General features: G+C 36.6%; 1 protein-coding gene across 1 annotated transcript in view; it reads left to right on the top strand.

Moving 5' to 3' along the window:
* Positions 1-754: 754 nt before the first annotated feature.
* ADGRB3 (adhesion G protein-coupled receptor B3) overlaps positions 755-23,749 on the top strand; it is a 351,396-nt gene continuing 328,401 nt past the window's right edge. Inside the window, exons 1-2 of the mRNA XM_053458858.1 lie at positions 755-1,517; positions 3,933-4,701. Coding sequence (XP_053314833.1) covers positions 3,948-4,701 — 754 coding nt within the window. The 5' untranslated portion in view covers positions 755-1,517; positions 3,933-3,947. The remainder of the gene's footprint in view (positions 1,518-3,932; positions 4,702-23,749) is intronic.

Here is a 23,749-nt window from a genome sequence, read left to right as displayed (position 1 = left end):
ACAAACACAATGCTGATTGTAGCCTTGCTGAGAAAATTGCTATTGTTTCCCGTACAGACAGGCAGTGGTGTGAAGGTTGATAAGTGTTTTCCTTGAAGCCTAATATCAATTAATCTGCAGTAGGGATCACGCCAACAACTCATGGGTTGTGGCAGCCCCACTTGCTGCTTTATTATTAATAGTAGGATTGTTCTTTTTCTAGTGAATGGGTGGGGGATAAAAGATCTATATATATACACAAAATATACATTATTTTTGCAATTTTGCATAGATTTTCCTTGACATTGCAATGTGTCATCTTTTCAGCACCACAACGCCGATATCATCTTCAATCATGCTGGCCACTTCTACTGTTGCACATCTCATACACCAGCGGTGTCTCAGTGGGATCAGTCTTCAATAAATGATTTTCCTCCACGGATTCTCAATGAATCAAATCCTTTTCACATCCACTTTGTGCGGCGATTTCCAGCTCGAGGGAGTCAAATGGTTAAGAGCTATGATCTCAATCTGTGTGCTGTATATGTCCCTTTCTCCCTGAGCTGCTCTTAACAGTCGCCAGTAGTCAGCTCAGTGGTGGGAAATGAAGGTAGAAAAAAAAAATCTCCTAGACTGAAAAAAAAATGTTTTCTGGACGTGCTGGTTTTTTAGTGCATTCGCAGTCCCATACTGAAACTGACACACTCACAAACACTGCCACAGACACTCTCTCCCCCTGCCTGCCTGCCTGCACTCATTCTTCTCCCAGCTTCGAACAAGCTGCCTGCATCGTCACCTTCCAACCATCTCTGGACCTGATCGCAATCCGTGCATTCATATTTTAAATGCAATGCAAAATGCAAAGGGAGTCAGATCATTAGAACTTCCCCTTATTCCAGCCATCAGCACCTCAGCTAAATGAAGCTGACACACAGGCACACACACACACATACTGATCCACGCACATGCACATGCAGTGCCTCCGTGTCTCCCACTGCTTCTCTCTCGCTCTAGTCTTCAGTAATCTCCACATTTATACAGATTTATCCAGCACCAACTAAAGATTTTTTTTCTGTTCAAGCTGCTTTCCAGCCATCAGCACTTCCAAGGGAGGGAAAAAGAGAGAGAGAGAGAGAGAAAAAATAGATCCAAATCAAGATTACTACAGCCTTCTATCTCTACTCACAAGCATCTGATAGCTATTCCTTTGGCTGCCTGTTCCCTGTCTTGTGATTTTTGACTTTATTTCGACTCTCTCTGCAATCAACATTGCATCATTCTTTCACTTATCTTAATTTCGTGAAGGAGCTATACATATATATTTTCTGGGGGCTGTTGATTATTTTGTGGCTTTGTTCAAAAAGAGAGAGAGAGGATCGTCTTACTATTTCCATGGAGATACTCATTTTCATCTAAAACACAATCCAGGCAAAATGGGATTGAGTAATTCTGAAGACAGGGAGGATTTCCTTCATTGTTTTTGGGACGTGTGCAGTTGCTAGTGTCCTAGAGAGATAGCCACAGATTTGGAGTGAAAGGTAAGGCTGTTAATGATGATTTTTCTCACTCCCATTTAAAGACCTTTTTTTTTTCTCCCAGCAGTCTAATCATCAATGCTATCCTCAAAAGAGACAGCAGCTTCTGGAGACAAAAACTAAATACTAAAATACTACTAGTGTCTTCAAAGTACCTTTTGTACTTTAAAAGTTAGAGAAGTCTCTTGTTTTTTGGCATGGGGTCCCCTTTATTGTAAGTAATATCTTAATTATGAAACTATAAAGTGTAAAGTCAGTCTAATTGCCAAGGACAGGAACTATGAATATCTACCAACTATAGCACCACATTCACATATGGAATTCAAGGGTTAATAGAAAGTTGTGATACAATTTTGTCTTATATTTATAGGTGTTATAGCAGAGTCATGGCACCCTCTATGTTTCACTAAAATGTAGAATATATCAGTTTGGGGCAAGATCCAAAACTAAAATGCCTGGTTATTTTCTCCAGATAAACCATTACTGACAAAATGTGAGATATTTATTCTATCAGGGAGCCAGCAATTGAATCTATTTGAATAGGAGAAGAGGGAGGATGGTTAGATCGGATTAACTTTGCTTTCACAATACTCTAAGGATAATTAAATGGCATCTCTGGATACTTTGAAACCCAGGGGAATGATTTTGGGGTTTAGAAATATCAGAGAGCTGATTGGAACTACAGTAGGTATAATCCTCTTTGACAAGCGTAGAATAAGCACTAAAGAAATAGAGAAAAGAAAAAAATATCTTTTTTGTTTAGTTTTTATGTTGTATAATAATTATATAAGATCCATGAGGCTTTTTTTTCACTGATTCTCCCATTTCTATACTGTCACACTGGCACTCAACGCCTACACTCTACTGAATGACACTGCGCAGAACTGCATTGCATGCAAACTGTTAGGAGAGAACACATACAAGAGATCTGTTGTCTTCTCTGTATATCTCTGATTTAAAAACACGATCTAGTCTATTGCGAATTAGAGGCTGAATTTACGAGCTCTGGTGGAAGAGACACATTTTCTCCCTGTTCCTATGGAAATTCACTGCTCTTTGTAAGCCTGGGAAGGCAGCTGTGGTACCATTTGGAAATCCTAGACATGTATAATGTTGCAGGCTTACTATTTTTTTTCACTTTAGCTCATCTAGTGTACAAAATGAGTCAACGTTTCCCATAGCTTCTATATGTTACCTACATAACTGAAGGATACAATAAATAGTTAATATATAAGACACTTTTTAGCAATGTGGACATGGTCACAAGAGGCATGGACAAATCTAAGTAGATGTCCATCTCCTGTGTAAGGCTTGAAGCAATGTTGGGCATATACTTCAAAATCTGAAGTTTGCTGCAGTTCTTTTGGATCAGAACCTAGTCATGATGACACGATGAATGAAAGCACATAAAACAACAATAATATTTCAGCATAAAATTTATACTCTTATATAACACACGAGCAGGAATCGGGCTCTCTGCAGTTTTTTCTATGGAAAGAAACATTTGGGAAACATGACTTCGATTATGAAAGAGCGCATATGCAAAATCGCATAAAGCTATGTCATAACAAGATGGTCAGGCGTAATTAACTGCTTGATCTCCACATAACTGCGATGCTCGGTGGTGTTTAAACATGTCTTGCATTAGCATTTAATCCGCACAGAGCCATTAATGCACAGATCCACTCTCTATCCCAAGAGGCTATGTCATTTTACATTGCAATTCTTGGGTTCATCGGTGGAGCTGAGTCTGGAGAATGCTTGCATTCAAGCAGCCATTAGAGTAGATTTGCAGTAGTATATTAACACCTTAACCATTGGGGACATCCTGTATTTAACTATTATTCAGCTGTATGCCTATATGCATTTTCTGAAACAGATTCTCTGTTTTATTACAAAACACACACTACACTCGTACACTTTCACGATAACATATATGCCTACCAAGAAAATGTAATGTACCGCTAATACATCCTATAGAAAAAGTTTTTTTTTTTAAATCAATTTAAAATGAATAATATAAAATAATTTAGAAAAAAATATTTTGCTTGCATTATATACCAGTTTTGCCGCAAATAATAAATGGTGACATTTCTCATTTTATAAAATTCACATAAATACAACTTCAACGTTAACAAAGTAATGTTTTCTGAAATATTATTTTAGGGTTGTAAGGAAGGTGCAATTTCCACTTGGTGGCACTGTTTGCACACGGTGAACGCATTCCTGAGCGGGGAAAAATATATTAAATATATATATATATATATATATATATATAGTCGCCCTTCTTTTTGAAAAGGTTTATTTTTTAAGCTTGCTAGAATCTTGAAAACAACTGTCTAGAATATTGTCAGGAGCCTTGTTTTCAAATGCTTGCAGATTTCTACATGCATTTTGATTTTATTTCATTTTCTACAGGCCAAATGACATAGGATGAAGGCTGTTCGTAATTTGCTGATTTATATATTTTCCACCTATCTACTGGTTATGTTTGGATTTAACACTGCCCAAGACTTTTGGTGCTCAGCATTGGTGAAAGGAGTAATTTATGGATCTTATTCAATAAGTGAAATGTTTCCCAAAAACTTTACTAACTGCACCTGGACATTGGAAAACCCAGATCCAACCAAATATAGCATCTACCTGAAATTTTCCAAAAAGGACTTCAGCTGCTCCAACTTTTCCCTTTTGGCTTATCAATTCGACCATTTCTCTTATGAGAAAATACAGGATCTTTTGAGGAACAACCATTCTATAATGCAATTATGTGATACAAAAAATGCCTTTGTTTTTCTTCACTATGATAAAAATTTTATCCAGCTTCGTCGGATATATCCAATTGATTTCACTGGATTACACAAAACAGAAGATGACCAAAAATCCTTTTTGGAGTTTCTGGTATTAAACAAGGTGAGCCCGAGTCAGTTTGGGTGTCATGTCCTATGCACTTGGTTGGAGAACTGCTTAAAATTTGAAAATGGGAAAACAGAGCTCTGTGGGATTATGTATACAAAATGCACCTGTCCCCAACATTTAGGAGAATGGGGGATAGATGACCAGTCTTTGGTGTCACTAAACAATGTCATCTTACCCTTGAATGAGCAAACTGAGGGCTGCCTCACCCAGGAGCTTCAAGCCACCCAAATCTGCAACCTATCAAAAGAAGCAAAACGCCCACCCAAAGAAGGTAGGTGTCATATCACCTTAAGACAAATATGCAGGGGCCAACACATTAGGTAGTAGATAAGTCTGCTTGCATGGGTTAGGGCACATGTAGGCACTAAGTTATGTTACTATGTTGGTCTTTATAGAGATGCACAGCATTGATGTGGAGTATATGGATTTCTGAAATGTATACCCTAAATAGTAATAATGCCAGTAAAGGGTGAATTCATTATAGTAGTATAGTCAGTTTCTGCATTTGTCAGTGTGAGAGAATGAAATGGCTTCTATACACTTTTTATCTAATGCAAATGAATGGAAATCCCAATTACACAGACTGACATGTTCCAAAAGCATGCCAATTCAGTGTCTGTATGAAGACAGAACACAGAACTATATCTTTACAGTAACTCATAAGCACAGATCCCATAATGAGGGAGATACAGCAGGTATCATAATTCACACACACTTAAGGCCCATAACTCCCGTACAACCTAAGTGAAATTACTAAGTGATGGTTTCACCTCACCCAAAATATATATATATATGTATATATACTCCACAATGGTAATTCCTATACTGAGTAAATAGAATAAAATCAGTTTATGTCCTGAATATTAATTATTTGTAAAGTCAAGTTCTAGTCTATAACAAAAGCAGTCCTGTTTGAATTGGTGTTACGTAAATATTAATTCAGAAATTGTTGAATGCTGAAACAATTTATGATTGGAATTTGTAATATGTTGGGTTTGCAATGCTAGCAAGGGCATACTGGCATCAATGGGCAATGCAATTAATGCTAACATTGGAGAATCATCCATGTCCACTTTACCTATTACCATAATTGTATGTAATGGTGTTTTATCATATTGACCAAACAAGTTGAGAAGATGACTTCATCCACAGGATTTTACTTGCAAAACAAAGACAAAACAATGGCTGCGTCACATTAATGACGTCAACTAAACCATCTCTAAAACCTTTCCAACCATGGTTCCATGTCCAGAGTCCAACAAAGGAACGAGAGAGGGTTGGAGTTGTGGGGAGGAAGTTTCCCACAATATATCTGCGGATGGTTTGAGTAGAAGTATAGGTGGTGGGGGTTTCATGCAGTTGTTTACAGTCTGTGGCTGTTAAGGTCCTCTCTGCAATAGCAGAAGCTTTTTGTATTAATTGCTGCAGTTATTTGTGAGCTGCTCCATTATAAATAATTGGCTCTTTAACCTCCCCATTGGGAGGCTCATGCCAAGCTATGCCTCTTCTTACATGACTGATCATTCCATGGAGCTGCCGCAGCTCAAATTAGGTTGAATGGTTCCCTTCTCACTATCAGATATTTTATTACTCACAAAGGCTTAAAGGCCACCTGACATTAGAACACTATAAATTCAATACGTTGTCACTGAATTCATATTTTTTTTAAAAAAATTGTTAAAATAAAACATTTGCCTAATGCCTGTGGCATATTTCTGTTAGAAAACGATAAGTACAACTTACAATGTATGTGGCAAGTTTCATTATTGGTTATGAGGTAAGATATGGTGCATTGTAAAATAATAACACATTTTATTTTTATCAACCTAATATAATCAGGATTTCAATTGTAGATTAAACATGCAGTTTATATAAATAGATATTATTCATTTACAAGCTATTAAATCTATACAATATGTAATCAAGGACATGCTATACCAAGTGGCATATGTTGTTTCCTAAATTGTCAGAGAATCTTGGGAGTTTTAGTTCTACCACTGTATGACAGCCACACTGTAACCCAATGTATGGGGCCGCATTTACTTGAATGAGAAACACATTTGAAATATCCATAAAGAATATATTAACATTGATATTTCTAATGGATCAGGAAGAATGACTTTCCAATTGATTCGTGGAAACTACATTAGAGAGCATGGCAAAAAAAATGTTGAATACATGGTTGCTGATCCAGAAAGAGACATATGCCAGAAATAACATTACTGGTAGATATTAGGTAGAGAAATACTACTATAGCCCAACAAGTGTGCGCTCACCAGAAACAAGCTTGAACATATGTCTGCACATTAAAATTCATGGTGTGTAGTATTCCCTTTACATGACATTTAACCATAAAACCAATAACCAATCTCATACACACGAGCTAAATAAAGGGATAGATAAGATCATACCATGCTTGTTTCCTGCCAAATAATTATATAAAAATGCACACACACACATATATATCTGTTTCGATGATATTTTTTAGATGCTAGGCTTGTTTCATATATATAAAAAATATAGTATAGGATATGCAAATGATACAAAGCCATCGTCAATGCAGATTAACCAATTGTGCTGCAAATGATAATTTGACAAATTCTCATATGCTGAATAAGACTAACCTATCTTTTCTCTTTATATCAATTCCATCCAACACATTTTTTCACAAAGCTATTCATTTTGACAATGTCATAGAGCCCTTAACATTTTATATAAAGTATTCATTTGTAACCCAAACATGAGTGGATGGGGGGTGGGAGTGGTAGGGGGATTGGTACTGTATGTAAATCCTTGTGGCAACATATAGTTTACCATAGTAACCTATAGACACTGGATCTGTCCTCTCCATTCTGCCTCTAGGAAAAGCAATTTGTACACAGAAAACAAGTGTAATTATTTTGCATATGATTCAATAAACATCAGTTTTCCTTTAATTATATGCATGTTTAAAGTTGAAATTTTACCTTTCCAGTGCGTTGGTGTTTGCGCATCTCACAGATACATAAAGCTAAGAGAAGACTGTAACTCATTTTGCAGAGCACGCTTTAGAAAAAGAGCGCGATATGTATTATTTTAACCTAAACTAATTGGTCATAACCTTACATATATAGCATGCCTGTTCATTTTTGCATGTTGTACTAAGCGCGATACATTATCATGACATGCCTCTCTATGAATATTCAAAACGTCTACAATGAATGTTAATAAACTGTCAATAGCATGTGGCTGAAAAGCTATTTTCTAGCGCACATCTGGATGCTGTCATCTTTTCATATAACACGTCTCCATCCAATCTTAGTATGATTTATGGGCCTAGAATGATTAGCAGGTCCAGCATTAAACACTCTTATTTATCATACATGAATTGAGGGTGTGGTGAAAAGGTCACATTTAGTAGCATCTTCTCTTAAAAAGTCCTTAGTACCATGTAATTGTCTACTAAGTGAATACATTTTGGTTAATGTTCATGTGTGTCAGTTTAAAGTCCACATTACACCAAAGTGGAATATCATTTTCCAAGAACACAGGGCCGGATTAACGTAGGGGCTGATGGAGCTGCAGCTCCAAGCCCCTACCAGAAAATAGGGCCAGTCACGGCCGGCCCACCAGGGGCCAGTGGAGCATCGAAGCGGCCGATACGACCGCCATTGACGGTAATCGAACGTAAACAGGCCGGCTTGTGGACGCCGTGCCGCCTAATGCCTCAGTGAGGCTCTTTGTCCTGCCCCATTGAAGATGCGACATGACGCTTGAGGGGGCCGGCTTACACAAGGTCAGAGTCAGTCCCATGGAGGAGTAATTAGAGGAGCGCACAGAGTGAGCAGACAGGCAGGCAGGTGATCAGGGAAAACGTACATAAATTATATAAAAAAAGAGCTGGTGGGAGTGGGGTGATGACAGATGTGGACCCATTATGGGTCATCCATATTTAAAGGGGCTAAGTGGCATAACTACAAAATGTGGGGCTGGCAGGGGGTGATATACAAGGGGCAAAAACACAGAGGAGGGAGCAACAAAAAGCAGTGTGGAGAATATATTTTTTTTAATGTTGTAGCCGATCAGGATATGTCCTGCTGCGTTTGTTTGGCTGTCGGTGTGGCAGAGCCTGTCCTGGTGTGTGTGTGTTGGGGTGTCGGTGTGACAACGCCTGTCTTGGTGCATGTGTCTGGCTTTCGGTGTTGCAGAGCCTGTCCTGGTCTGTGTGCTTGGTTGTCGGTGTGGCAGAGCCTGTCCTGGTGTGTGTGTTTGAGTGTCGGTGTGGCAGAACCTGTCCTGGTGTGTGTTTGGGTTTGGCGAGGCAGAGCCTGTCCTGGTGTGTGTTTGAGTGTCGGTGTGGCAGAGCCTGTCCTGGTGTGTGTGTTTGTTTGGCTGTGGTTGTGGCAGAGCCTGTCCTGGTGTGTGTTTGGCTGTCGGTGTGGCAGAGCCTGTCCTGGTGTGTTTGGGTGTCGGTGTGGCAGAGCCTGTCCTGGTGTGTTTGTTTGGCTACAATGACACACCCATCCACACATTCATACATACATGCAGCCACTGTGGACAAACAAGAGTTATGTTTTTATAACCAGTGGTATCACACATAATTCTGGCCACCTCTCTTTGTATTTAACCTGTTTTTGTACTATTTTGGAATCTATTGTGGTACATCTGTGAAATCTCTATACGGAATTATATTGTGGAGAAAATAAATGCAAGGTTCATTTCATATGATATGAAACACCTAGGGTAGTGAAGTAATTAGCAGCAGATGTCATTAGCGTCAACATCAAAGGGGCAACCAGTGCACAAAGAAGCATTGGCGGCCCCCTGCACTCAATGGGTGTTTGTTGTTCACCTGCCTGCAACCTTCTTGTCTCTGTTATATATTTAAAAAACTACGTGCACATAAGGCATTTCTAACCCATTATTACTGTTATTTTTTCCATGGCCATTGAAGATGAAATTAGGTAAAAAAACATGAAGCTGTAATACTGCACCCACTCATAAACCAGGTTAGAAGTATCACAGTATTATTCTAGTTAATTACTTAAAAAAACTTTACTAACTACACCCAAGTATTCCATACTATGCAAGACCCTAAATCTAAATTGTTCTCTTATTCTTCTATTCATGGTGCTGACATATGTGGTTTCAGAACAACTAGCACTTTTTATATCATTAGGAGCTTTTTTTTAATACTGGTTAAGCCACCGTGGGTTTACATGCAGTGGTACATAAATCTGTCCTTACAATTTAATGATTAAAAAATAAATACTTTGTAGATCCATACAGTATGCAATTTGTAAGGGTACAATTGAAATTCTAGGCTACAGAAACATTTACAAGAGCTCAAACAAGTAACTCTTTCACTGTTCCAAGCAAGCACAGAAGACGTACTTAGAAAGCTTTTAGTGAGGAAGGATGTTTATTTCCTCACAAACTGAAAAGTTGCTTTTTGTTTCCTCTTTTTTATTTTCTTTCCATTATGTGTCTTTATGCATGACCTGAGTCTGATAAGCTTACAAAGCTTTAAAGTACCATAGGAAAGAAACCACTATTAATATTACGTAACAAATAATAATAATAATACTTAATGTTTAGTACATAGATAGACAGATTTCATTTACGGTGTTTGACTATTTGCTCATGTACTACAAAAACAAATGTAATATATAGCGGTCAGAAATAAATAGGGATATAAAATGCATTGCAATACCACTGTATTTAGGGTAGAACCAGAACTATAGTGCAGTAGCACTAAAAATGTGAAATAAATAAAATGCTAATTTTACAGAGATCAACAATATGTTATCACGTACAATAATAACGGTAATTGGTACTTATTAATTAATGTTTATAGTGTTACTGAGGATTTAATTATATAACAAGAAACTGATTTTGGAGAAGATGCTGTTGCAGTATACTCTCAGACAAGAGCATCGATTTTTTTAAAATCTCTGGAACTTAGTTTGCACCCTCATCTAACAGATCCTTATGTTATTGTCATTTTCACGGTTAGATAAAGGAGGTGATGGTTAAGTTCAGGGTCAGCAATTAGCCCAGCAATTTTGGACAGCATCAAGGCTGTACAGCCGCTACATAGCTACTTGGTAATGGCCCTTGCCCCCTGGTACAGATATAAAGCATTGGTTTCATTAATATTAAACTAACAAGGAAAATTTGGTGGTTAAGTATATTAATATGTATAAATATGTATGTATTATATATATATTGCATATATATATATATATATATATTGCATATAATATATGCAATAACATAGCAGGCAATGCACCAAAAGTTATTTTAGTTCTTTCAGCTAAACATAAGAGATGACACATCTTATTAGTGCCATTTTGTGCAGTGCTTTGGAGCTTTTGAAAGCTCTCAGCACTGGAAATCTAAAGTAAAAACTCCGAACTACGTCTTGGATCACCATGGCAACATCATAGTCTGGGTTTTGGCAGCCAACTTTAAAATACCCAATAACTTAAATAATAGGGTGCTCTTTGTTTGACGAATCAAAAGAGGATTTTCAAACCAAAAAATAAATTAAGGCTGCTCTCAGTATTCCACTTAACATCTTTTACCATCATTGCTCTTACAAAACAGCTCTTTAAGTTCTTAATGCTTAAATTCTGCTTATTTGTTGAATGCTTTAGAAACAGCCTAAATGTTTTTTTCTTTTTTACCTACACAATTATCTACATTGGCATTCATATGAATGCAGTTGTATGCTCTTTATGTTCAGGAACCTACATTTGTAATGCTGTAATGCATGTTTTTTTTTAATACATTAAAGAATATATATATTATGTCATAATTCATTACTGCTTGTGTACTTCATTTAATGCATGTGTACGATTTCTTTCTTTGTTTTGGGGTTTCTTTTTTAAATCTAAATCCACATTTTTGCTTAATATATGGAAATTCATGTAAAGTTTTCTTATTCGCCTTTTCCCTTTTTGCAAAATAATTGGAAATAAACGGCAATAGCTTTGGGTTATTTGTTTAATCAGAGAGATTATATATTATTTTGTGACAGTCTACTTTCATGACGGTATAGAACAGAGCGGTTTTTATCAAGTCCCTTTATGTCAATCACTGATAGGTATATGTGGGCGACCTCCTGTGATAATATATTCCTTTCAGTAAACGCAGAGTTTAAAATAATAGTCACACATAGTCCTTATGTAAAGTGAAGAAGCTATTTATCATCGTAAATCATAGTGGGTTTTTTTCAGTTTACCCAGTCCAAGCTAGGGGGGATCAGCTTGTTCCCACCAAGCTGCATGAATGTTATGAGAGCAAACTGAATTTGGAACCATACGTGTCATTTAATCAAGTACTGCTTCTTTCCTTTGGTGCAAAACCACCTACCACCTGTTCCCTCCCAGTTGTGCAGTTCATGCATGTATGTAAATGACACAAGAGCAGGAGTGGGCCTTTTGCCACCTAGGGGCCCTTGAGCAAATGCCCCTTTTGTTCAATTGTTAATACGCCTCTGAGCTGTAATATTTCTATAAAAAATATTTCACAAGGTATCTAGTAAAAGATCTTTGGCTTACAGTGTGAAACAAAAGTATGTAAAATGTATTCTTTCACACTTTGCAAACTGATCAACATGCCACGTATATATTATGATACTTAGACACGTTACTAGCACTAACACATTGAAAATACGTTTAAGGTGCTAAATACCTCTCTAATAATCTTAAATATGTGTGCCGACAGAGTAAATGTTATTTTCACAGTACAATTTAGCTTTAAGATATGAGTACCATAAAATCGTAGGTATAATAGCCGTAATTTACCCCTTTTTCAGTCCTAAATAGGGTATTATTCCTGAGTACAAATTGTCCCATAGACATCTTCCTGTAGAAAATGCAGGGTATCTTTTGTCCCCCCCATAAGAGTGTGGGGTCCAGCCCTGCCCTCCCTCTGCAGCACAATTGCGGTATTGAAGAAATTAACACTTGTGTCTTCAGTCCCAACCAAGTCACAATCACTGCTGAGCTCCCATTGAGTACCAGTGTTGAAAGATTTAAATAGTAATAATAAAACCAATTGAATTCCTTTACTCTTCAGTCCTGTATATCAGCTGTTATCTGCTCTGTCACGCATGCAGAGATGTAGAATGTATGTGCTCGTTTAAGCAGTTGCCTCTTCCCAACTATAGCACCATAACAGATCTGCATACTTGGATACTTTGCAGGTTTTTCCCAGAGTCATATATGGTAAATATTGAGGTTAATACTAGGCTTGGTAACATCAAGGTTTGCTTTGCTGAATTTTAAGAAATGTTTTAGTAAGATACAATCCCAACCATACTATGTATATTCCCAGTTTAGTAGATTTAGGCAGAGATCTGCATACTTGGGTACCTTGCAGGTTTTACCCAGAGTCTCCGGGTGAAGCCCTGCTTCCCCAGACCAGAATAGTGTTTGCAGATGAAAACTCCCCAACCTACTTGCTGCCCACTCTCACCCACTTCCCTCCTACTTCTCCTTGAGTAAAGGCTGTTTGGGGTGAGTCCTGCCCCTACACACAGCTAGCACCCACCTTTTAGAAAGCAGCTTCCAGAACAATAGAGAGCAGGAATCCCATAATACTCAGAATATCTTCAGGAAGAAAACAGGGTGTCTAAAATAACATTTATTTTGTTAACCTCTACATGAAATCCTTAATGGAATAGTCAGTAGGCCTAGACTTTCATTCCACATTGTTACAACAGAAGACCATATGTATAACCAACATAGGATTAAGAGTGAAATTGTCAATGATATTTTGCAAGTAAACAGAAAGTATAGACCTAGAAAAGGATACCCAATAGTTTTAAAAACTCAAATGAAAACCTTTATCTTATCCTGTAATAAAATAAGGAAAGAAAAATGGACTTAAGGCATTTGAGATACCCACTACTGAACAAAATATGGAAGGTGCCCTGCAAATAACAAAACCATTTCAATAAGGTGGATAACCATTTGCTTGCTACAACTTTTTGATGGCTGTTTAATGCATGTTTAATATTCAAATCAAGTAATGAAAGCTTAAATTTGACAATCCCTGCAAATACCATGAAACGGCTAATGGATACTAATGTTGTGAAGCGATAGGACATCATACCTAATGAGGGATGGAACTTAGCCATCTTTTCAGAATTGTAGTGATTAGTGCTATAATGATATAAGGATTCTAAATTATTTGAAAAGATTCAGGTCTTCAGCATTTTGGAAAATAAAGTAAACTACCTTAACTTTCTAGCTTCATTCTATTATTGGTGTGCCTCACACAGTAAATGTAAGTTTACAAGGACACAAATAAAATCTTATTTTGAACAAGTCAAAGTAAATGCCAATTCACCTTGACGTACTAGCTTCACACATTAATTTAATCACATGGGATTACAAAAGGTTGTATCCTGGCCCAGAGGAGCATAAATACCTCCGATGTTTGAAGGACAGTAGCTATTAAGATGACAATAGTTGTTCACTTAGTTGATTATCAGGATATTGTTTAAAGGCATAATCTTTCATGGAACAAGGGAACTAATTTCATACCTAATTAGTTAAATATGTGTGATTCTTTATTAAATACTACGAAATAAATATGGTAGGTCGTTCTTTTTCTAAGCTTGAACATATTTCATTATTTTGCTATAGTAAAGTGACTTAAAAATGCGTAAGAGTTGACCATGCCATTGTTCTAATTCCAGTTCCATTTGGAAATAAACTGGTGTAGTTTATATATGGTAAACATTGTGTTACTACTAGGCTTGGTAACAGCAAGGTTTGCTTTGCTGTATTTTTAGAAACGTCTTAGTAACAATCCCAAGCATACTATGTATATTCCAAGTTTAGTAGACTTAGGCAGAGTTATTATGTGCAAGATGAGATATGTATCACCCATTTTACCTATTTTTCTGGAGTTGGTAAAAAATAATATATATATATATATATATATATATTTATAGAGAGAGAGAGAGAGAGAGAGAGAGATATACATGTACCAAAATGTTATTTTGTTTGTGACATTTGCATCACATAAAACTATAATAACAACCGTAAGATAACTGTTGATATCAGTCTTCAACTAAAAGGCCTATTTTTAACAAGGGATCAAGCTTGACAAATCAAATATGCAGCTTTAGTCTGCTTGTTCTTATTTTCTTTTTATTGGCATCTAATTAAATGTGCATATTGAAAGGCAATACAGCTCGTATATATCCATTATTGACTGCCATGTACATGTTGTTATCTATCCACTGACAATTGACATGTTGCATAATAGCTCTAGCCTAAAGCTGTGGAATTCATACACAGATTTTCAGTCTGATTATTTAGTGAATCTATAATTATTAGCTTGTTTTGTAGAGTTGTTTTACACATTAATTCAAAATAATTGTAATATGTTGTACAGATACTTACGCAGTTAAAATGCAGGCACAGAGTGTGTTGATTCGGTTCGCTTTATGGAGTCATATCTCTTAAGAAAAAAAAAATGACATCAAGGTTTTGGTGTGCCAAATGGAAATTAATTGGAACTTATTTTCTTTTAATCAAACAAACTTGTGTGTAAATAAGGAACTTTTGAGTTCTAACTTGGAGACTCTAGATTGTTACACCTGGTAGGATGCACTAGTGTGAGGCCCATCCAAGAGGCTCACCACGTTTAAAAACCAGTGAAACTCTGTTAGCTTCTTATGTCCATTACATTTTTACTAAATGAAACATGGGGACCTAGTAAACATAGTTTGTACAAAAAATAAAGTGACAGGTGAGGAAGGCTTGGCTGTAGATGAAATATAGTGGTTGCACTTGTTCACCAGGATGTATAGATAAGATAGATTACATTTTTTTCCCTGCATTGTTTAGTGGTCTATAAATCCATTGGTTGCATGTTTTGCATACTGCTAAACCACAGGGATGTTGAGTATTTTTAGAAAATGCTGTCTACCCTACTCTTGTTGTAGCGTATTAATTTGAGAAAGACCTACAGGTTTATTCTTTTAAACTTAAAAAGTCATATTTTTATATTTACACTATTTTATTTAGTACCTCCATAGTTTGTGGGATATGAAACAACTTTGCACAAATTCAGAAATGATTGATTTTCTATATCCACTATTTTTCAAATCACATATTGTAGTAGCCAAGTTTGACATACATTTTCTGATCTATCAGTATTCATATGTACATTTGTACTGAAGGTAGACTTTTTTGTGAAATACAGGATTTTTAATCAGATTCTCAGTCTGCTATTGAGCAAATTTCTCCTGTTGATTGTTTTCTGCTAAGTGGTCTTTCAGTGGTCAATTATATTATCCAGAGCTCCATGCTTTAAGACAGGAGCTGCAAAAGTCATAACTCATTCAGTGGACAAAGAGGCTTTTTCCCAAGGTGTTTTCTCCATCATTATTCTCCCTCTTGTTGGACCTCATTCCTGGTTGCCTTGGCTTTCAATATGTCTCTTCTCTTTTGCCCATCCCTTTTCTTTTTCTCATCCGAACCTCTTCCCTTCCCTTTTATTTAATACCTGAGCACATAGAGACTGCTAGGCTTATGTATTGCTGGGCTAAAGGCATATTGGGCAATCATTTTCTCCAGTGTCCCTCTGCTCATTGGGGTAGCTACAAGGGGATCTCTGATCTCCACAACCAGCCCATCTATACCATGGATGACTGCATAGACTCCATAGACTGCTCACCTTTAAGCCAGGAATAGCAAGGATATGATATCATAACCTGGTGCTCTGAAATGAGGGGTCATCTGGAGACAATGCCCTGGTCAAGCCTCTAGCAGTCATGAGGTTAAAGTAAAGTTTATATCACTCAAAGAAATAACTCCATGAAGAATCATCCTGCTGAGCTTTTTATCATTGTGGGTAGTTTGTGCTTCCTAGCTGTACCACAATCAAAGTCATGTTCAATCCAGCGTTAGTTTCTGTCCCCTGCATTCATGTAAAAAGCAAATCTCATACTGGATAGTTCAGTTTACATATTATAAAAATAAATGTAACAGACTAGCTAATAAGTATCTGATTAATATGGTAATCCACTTGCATTATTATTCTTTGCAAATGTTCTATATTTGCATATTATTAAAATATGCAAATACGTGTTTTAACTCCACACAAGATATAATTGATGTTCATTGGTTACAAGCGTTACAAGTTAATGCTTCAAAACTGTTCTGTACACGTGCACATGCAACTAGAGTGAATTTCTAAAAGGAGCAGCCAATTGGTCAATGTCCATGTACAACATTTATTAATGGTGATAGCTAAGAAAGAAAAAAATACACAGGCCTAGCAGATAGAAAGTATTGACGTAGTGGTCAGATTGAAAGATACTTAGAATTATGTTATTGAGACATATCTGCAACAAAATTATAATTTGTTTATAGATTTATAGAATAGGATTAAAAAGGAACAAAAAAAACATTGGTTGGGATAATGGCTTTGGTTTTAATTTCCCAGTACCTACCTCTCAGTATGAAGCGCTATATATCCTGCTGTTTAATTGAGTGGTTTTCAGTATTTTTAAAACATCACATTACACATAATTATCTGTAATTCGAAGTGCTTCCTCACACTGAAATATACATGGAGACGAAAGAGATTTAGTAACTAGTCGGCTGCAGTCATGGTTCTTTTTCCTGTTTGAAGTTCTTGCCAAATTTAATAGATGTTCTCATTTCAACATAATCCTGTTGGTAGCATTAACTTTTCATAAAAGTGTACATTCAGTTGGTGTTAGTTTAAGTAATCCCATGCATATTGAAAATATGCCAACACACTTCATTTTTAATTCTAAATCCTGCACAATGTTTAACAATGTAAAACATTTCCGCACACAAACAATATTTATTTCTGTCCATTGTAATTATCTTCATGTTCATTTTTGTGGTCTTCTGATAAACTAATTTAAAATATTTTTTGCTATATGGAGCATGCGTTGATACTTTCTAAAAAAGTACTATGCTTTGAATGTTACTAAACTTGTATTTGGGAACTCAAGCACTGTTGGATGGGAAGGCCTGGCTCGCAATCAGTGTTTTAATTCAGCCCAGAGGTGTTCAGTGGGGTTAAGGTCAGGGCTCTCTGCAGGCCAGTTGAGTTCCACATCAACCTAGTTAAACCATGTCTTTATGGACTTTGCTTTGTGCACTGGAGCACAGTCGTGCTGGAACAGGAAAGGGCCTTCCCCAAACTGATGACACAACGTTGAAAGCATACCATTGTCTAAAATATATTTGTATGGTGTAACCTTAACAGTACCCTTCACTGAAACTAAGAGGCGTAGTCCAAACCCTGAAATACAGCCCCATACCATTATCACTCTTCTACCAAACATTACAGTAATCACTTTTCTAGTATGTAGGGTTATCCTGGGATTTGCCAAACCAAGATTTGTCCATCAGACATCCAGAATCATTACTCCAGAGAATTTTCATTGCTCTAGTGGTGGTGTGCTTTATACCATTCTAGCCAACCTTTGGCATTGTGCACAGTGATCTTCGCCTTGTGTGCTTGTGGCCATTGAAACCCATTTCATGATGCTCCTGATGCGCAGTGCTAAAGTGCCTCAGCACTTGCCAACCCAGCTCTGCAGTTGTGTGTGGTCTACCACTTCGTTGCTGAGCTGCTTTTACTCCTAGATGCTTCTACTTTACAATAATAACACTTACAGTGTACCGGGGCAGATATAGCAGGGCAGATATTTTACAAAACTGACTTGTGAAAAAGGTGGCATTCAATAAAATTGCCACATTCAAAGTCACAAAGCTCTTCAATATGACCCATTCTTCTGTCAATGTTTGTCTATAGAGATGGAATACCTATGTTCTTGATTTTAAATACCTGTGTTGCTAAAACACCTAAATTCAATAATTAGTAGGGGTGTCCACATACATTTGTTATATTATTTACTTGGTGAGCAGGTTTAACTTTAACAGAGACAGGAATGTGTGTTTAAATGGTTAGACCACTCCAACCACTATCTTATGTTTAAGGGTGCTATTTTGTTTCACAGTTTGTACATTATAATAAAAGAAGAACATAGTTTTCATGTTTTCGCTTAGTATTATTATTATTGTTATTATCCTGAATGCTACTATCTTTTTGTATAAGACTGCATAGTGCAGCATTTCCGCCTCTTAAATTGATCAACCTGACTTAAATGTTATAATTATTTTACTCTTGATTGTCCTCATAAATTACAGCAGATAATAACCTTGTAAGGTTGCTAAAGTTCAGTGGTATCTGTTGTTTTGTATCTTATTTTCACTTGCTGTTTAAGGCTGGATTATTGAATGCCAGCATGAAGTGTAATAGTAAGTGTACTATTGTAATAATGATCACTGTTTCCCTGTCATTCTCTTTTTGAGATCTTTCTTTCCAAAATATCTAGATGTTAGATCAGACCTGGGCAAAGCACGGCCCGCGGGCCACATCCGGCCCGCTGAATAGCTCGGACCGGCCCGCAAAGAGTGTCCTGGTGACTCACCAATGAGTCCGGTGTCCCCCCCCGCCCCGGTCACTTACCTTAAACTCCTGTGTTGGAAGCGTTTGTCTCGTATGACGTCAGACGCCGGCGATCAGCAGTGAAGCGCCGGCACCCGAGACAAACGCCTCACGCTTCCAACACAGGAGTTTAAGGTAAGTGACCGGGGCGGGGGGGGAGATCCTGAGAAGGGGGGGTTAGGGAGTTAGAGGGGAGATACTGAGAAGGGGGGGGTTAGGGAGTTAGAGGGGAGATACTGAGAAGGGGGGTTAGGGAGGGAGGTCTTACTGTGTGTGTGTCTTACTGTGTTTGTGTGTGTGTGTCTTACTGTGTGTGTGTGTATCTTACTGTGTCTGTGTGTGTCTCACTGTGTCTGTGTGTGTCTTACTGTGTCTGTGTGTGTCTTACTGTGTCTGTGTGTGTCTCACTGTGTCTGTGTGTGTCTCACTGTGTCTGTGTGTGTCTCACTGTGTCTGTGTGTGTCTCACTGTGTCTGTGTGTGTCTCACTGTGTCTGTGTGTGTCTTACTGTGTCTGTGTGTGTCTTACTGTGTCTGTGTGTGTCTCACTGTGTCTGTGTGTATCTTACTGTGTCTGTGTGTGTCTTACTGCGTGTGTCTTACTGTGTTCATAGCTTATTCAGTTATTGTAATAAATATTTTAGCCCATTTTTTAGCTCAAAATATTTTTTCCTTTTTTTTCTCCTCTAAAATCTAGGTGCGTCTTATCAGCAGGTGCGTCTTATAGAGCGAAAAATACGGTATGCACTCCGAAGCCTTGTTCATTTTGTTCACTTCTGTGCTGTGCTAATAGTTATTCAGGCCTTACTTATTCAAGCACCTCTACCAATGACGTAGGCTTGAATAACTTTATTAAACAGCACATAAGTTAACAAAATGGACAAGGCTTCGGAGTTTGTAGTTTGTAGAGGTCTGGCCCTCTAAAACCATTCCAATTTCTCATGTGGCCCCATGGGAAAATTAATTGCCCACCCCTGTGTTAGATGATATCATCAATGCTCTTTAGTTGTGATGCAGCAACATGCCACATTTCTCTTTACACACATAAATAACATAAGAGCTCATAGAATAAAATATATGTTATATATGTTGTGTGTATTGTATTTGTAACACCCTCTCTGTCTACAGGTAGAGATAGCTAGATAGTAAACCTAATATTTTGAGATGTTTAAAATATATTTGCATTTAGAAACACTGATATCTACAGTGGGAAAAGTGTATCACTAAGCATATTATTTTGAGGTATATATCTCCAAATTTATGAAATCAGTTATTATATTTTAGTATGTCACATCTGAGCCTTCAACTGCATAACCTGGTGTGGGCTTCATCCTAAAGAATGACTTAGGTTGTCAGTAGGGTGGCAGGTCCATACAATATAGAGATCTGCAATTCATGGTCGCTAGCTTAAATTGTATGACATGAAAGTGTTTCCCTTCCACAAATATCACTTGGGTAGTAAAAAGTACTTTGTGTAGTCATAAAGAAATCAATCTATGTGTTAATGAGAAGCAGCAAAGGATTTTCAACTATAATTGGCAAAATCATAGGAAGATCGTCTCTTCAGCTACAGATTAATCTCTATACAAATAAATAAATACACAACATACGTAATATGTTCATCCTGGCAAACAGGGCTTTGATACAAAGATGCAAAGATGTATTTTCCTTTTCAGCAGACAAATTTTAGTAGTATGTTAAGATGGTGTTTATTTATAAACGGAATGATTTGTGCTAATTTGTTAGCCTCTTAACAAAATAACACTACATTCATTAGATGATTTTTTAGCATGCATTATTTTAATACTCTACAAATACTGAATAATTATTCCAAACATGTACAAAGAATCACCATGATGCATTAAATGCTTTCTAGATAATCCCTACTCTGTATTCAAAGTGGTACACAGTTAACCCTTGTGGACTTCTGCCCTAACTGCGTAAATAAATTGTTTTAATACCAGTTTGTTGAGGTTTGCAGTAGCTTTGGCTTTTCCACTTGAGGAACCATAACAATAATTCTTATTAAAAGTGTATAATGTTCAATATAACTCTATTTTTGCCATCTGCCCAACATAGAGCTGTCCCTCTTCCTGTTTCCTGTTTCCCTCTATTTACACATATTTACAAAGTAAACGATATACACTAGAAACACAAGTGAAACACACTACATATGCCACGCAACAAAACATCAGTGTGAGGTACAAATCATGATAAACCATTTGGCTTATCGAGTCTGCTTATTTTTCCTAATGAAAAGGCTCAAACCTTAATCGGCCCTTGGTCTCATCATAGATTCAGGAGACCCTCATGTCTAATTCATGCAAGTTTAAATTCCTTCAGATGTTACAATTTATTGAAGGTCAGTTAAGTACTGTTGAATTTGAGATCATCCATGTTTGAGAGATTGAAAATTGACATAAAAATAGTATTATGATAGACTTATCTTCGACACTATGGCTTTGACAAATAAGACATACTGTATATATGATATATGCTGAATAACCTACAAGTTCAAACACTATGTGTTGGTAGAATTGTATTGTCAGAATACAACTGAATAAAGGCTCGTAAATCCAATCTACCTCTGATTCCAGTTAAATTGATTAGCATGTTAACGTGAAAAATACAACTCTAATATGGTCACTTATTAGCCAGCTCAAGTGCATGCTTTGTGATTAAGTGGTATTGTTTATGCGGTACAATGTGAAAATGTTTTTTGTGGTGTGTACAGTTCCAGTCAATGGTTTAGACCCACATGATTATATAACCTGGTTGTGTTGCTCTGAAGGGAGGGCTGGCACCATTTAGATCTGTGGGCAAGCAAAAATAAAATGTGTCCCAATATATTTGGCTAATAATGGCAACAGCAGCAGTGTTTGATGAGCAAAGAAAGAATACAGTACAAGCCCTTTCTTTAGGCACCCTGGCGGCTACATGTGAAATTGCCAAGTAAAACAAACAAAAAAGCTTCTGGCAGTGCCCCAACATTTTTAAATTATAGTTGCACAGGAAGACAATTGCTCCCTGCTACGTTTGCCCACTCTTACCGGGTTGCACAAGAGATAATGTGTTGCTTATATGTAGCAGATCCCATTCAATTGCTTTGATCATTTAAATCCCATGTGAATCTAAAAGGCATGCTTTTTAGAAGCAGTGGTTTCAGTGGCTACTAAATGCCTTTAGCTATTACTACACCATCCAGTTTTGGGTGTTTTTTATAATTACAATTATTATTATGATTATTCTTATTATTTAACAGGGCCCATTGTATCACATCCACTATGCTAACCAAATAAAAGTCTAAGAACATTGATATTCAATAGAAAATTCTACATTGTGCCTGCTGGGACAACATTCTGAAAAAGACTGAGATCATTTTGTCTACATGTTGTTTTGAACTACCAATAGAACCAAATGCAAAGGTTATGTGCAGAAATCCAAATATTAATTACGTTTCTATTGGGGAAAGAATAATAAAGGTTACTCATCCTGCTGATGTTTTCTTACCTTTTACGTTGGAAGTTTAACAATAATTCTACAAAGATAAAAAATGTAGCAGATATCAGAATTAATCAAAATTGCCAGTTAACAAAGTTTAAAATGATGTATGCCATCTCCTCACATAATTTAGGCTCAACTCAGTTCTTTGTATTGAAGAACCTCGCTGAGGTTGGCTCTTTATAATTAGAAAGTAAAAAAAAATTTCACCAGCATTTCATGATGCCATATAATTTTATCATTAAGTTAAAAATAGTTTGAAATTTCTTACCTAAACTTATATTGTGAAAGTTTGTGCGCACTTCTCATAGGCCAACTGTAAGAAATGTTAAGCAAATACCAGAAGTAGCTATAAATGAGACAGCTATAATCAAAATTCTACACCAAAAAAGAGCATAAAAAATTAAAAGCTGAGATGTAATCAGGAACCGAGAAGTTTACAGCTTTGAAGCTGAAAAGAACAGCTTTGTAGATAATACAGAATTTAATTTGAATCCAGGAAGGAAACTGATATGGGATAGAATGAATTGAATATGCAAAAACTGCAAGAATAATATGTCACCAGATTGATTAGGAGATTAAAATGAATGTGCTTTGTGTTTTCTAGTCAATTACAGCCCAAATGCTATAATTTAGACTTTTTTTAATTTCTTGAAGCCATGGTGGGTGATATTAACGGTGTTTGTCAGATCAAGTACCAATATTACATATAAGAGGAGAAAACTACATCCGAAATTATTATTAGATATAAAAACTATAGTAATTCATTGCCGAAAAAAGGCTGGATTGCAGTTATATGTAAGTTTATATCACATCCATAATGGCTTCCAACACATACAAACTAGAATCAAAGCTTCATAATATATTTTTAATCAAGGACTTTTTATGTTTTCATAATTACAAACTAAAGAGTCAAATAATGTATTGAAATTCAATTAGCACCAAAGCTACTTAGGGTGAGCCATGCTTACAAAAGCCAAATGGGAGCCCGCTGTGGTGTTTTATTAGTATTTTTAGTAAAACATGTTAGAAAACTGTAACAAGGCCAATAAAAGATGTTAGGAGATCAAAATCTGTTTAAAATGCGATCACAATGTTTAAATGCCTTCTGAAAAAGTAAAATATTAAGTATCTGTTTAGTTTTGCTTGAATAACCAAACTGAAAGTAGAGTTATAAGAGCTTAGTTAACAAAACAACAGCATACTTTACCCATTTCATATACAACCATGAGAAAAAGACAACTGTATTTCTTCTATGAATGACTACTACCAGTGGAATAGGTAAAATGCACTGGTATCTGTAGACTGTAAGAGACCCAC

Source organism: Spea bombifrons, chromosome 3 (assembly GCF_027358695.1).
Source record: "Spea bombifrons isolate aSpeBom1 chromosome 3, aSpeBom1.2.pri, whole genome shotgun sequence".
In the NCBI taxonomy this organism is placed as follows: Eukaryota; Metazoa; Chordata; class Amphibia; order Anura; family Pelobatidae; genus Spea; species Spea bombifrons.
The sequence above is the reverse complement of the archived record's forward strand: the minus strand, read 5'-3'. Positions and strand labels throughout refer to the sequence as shown.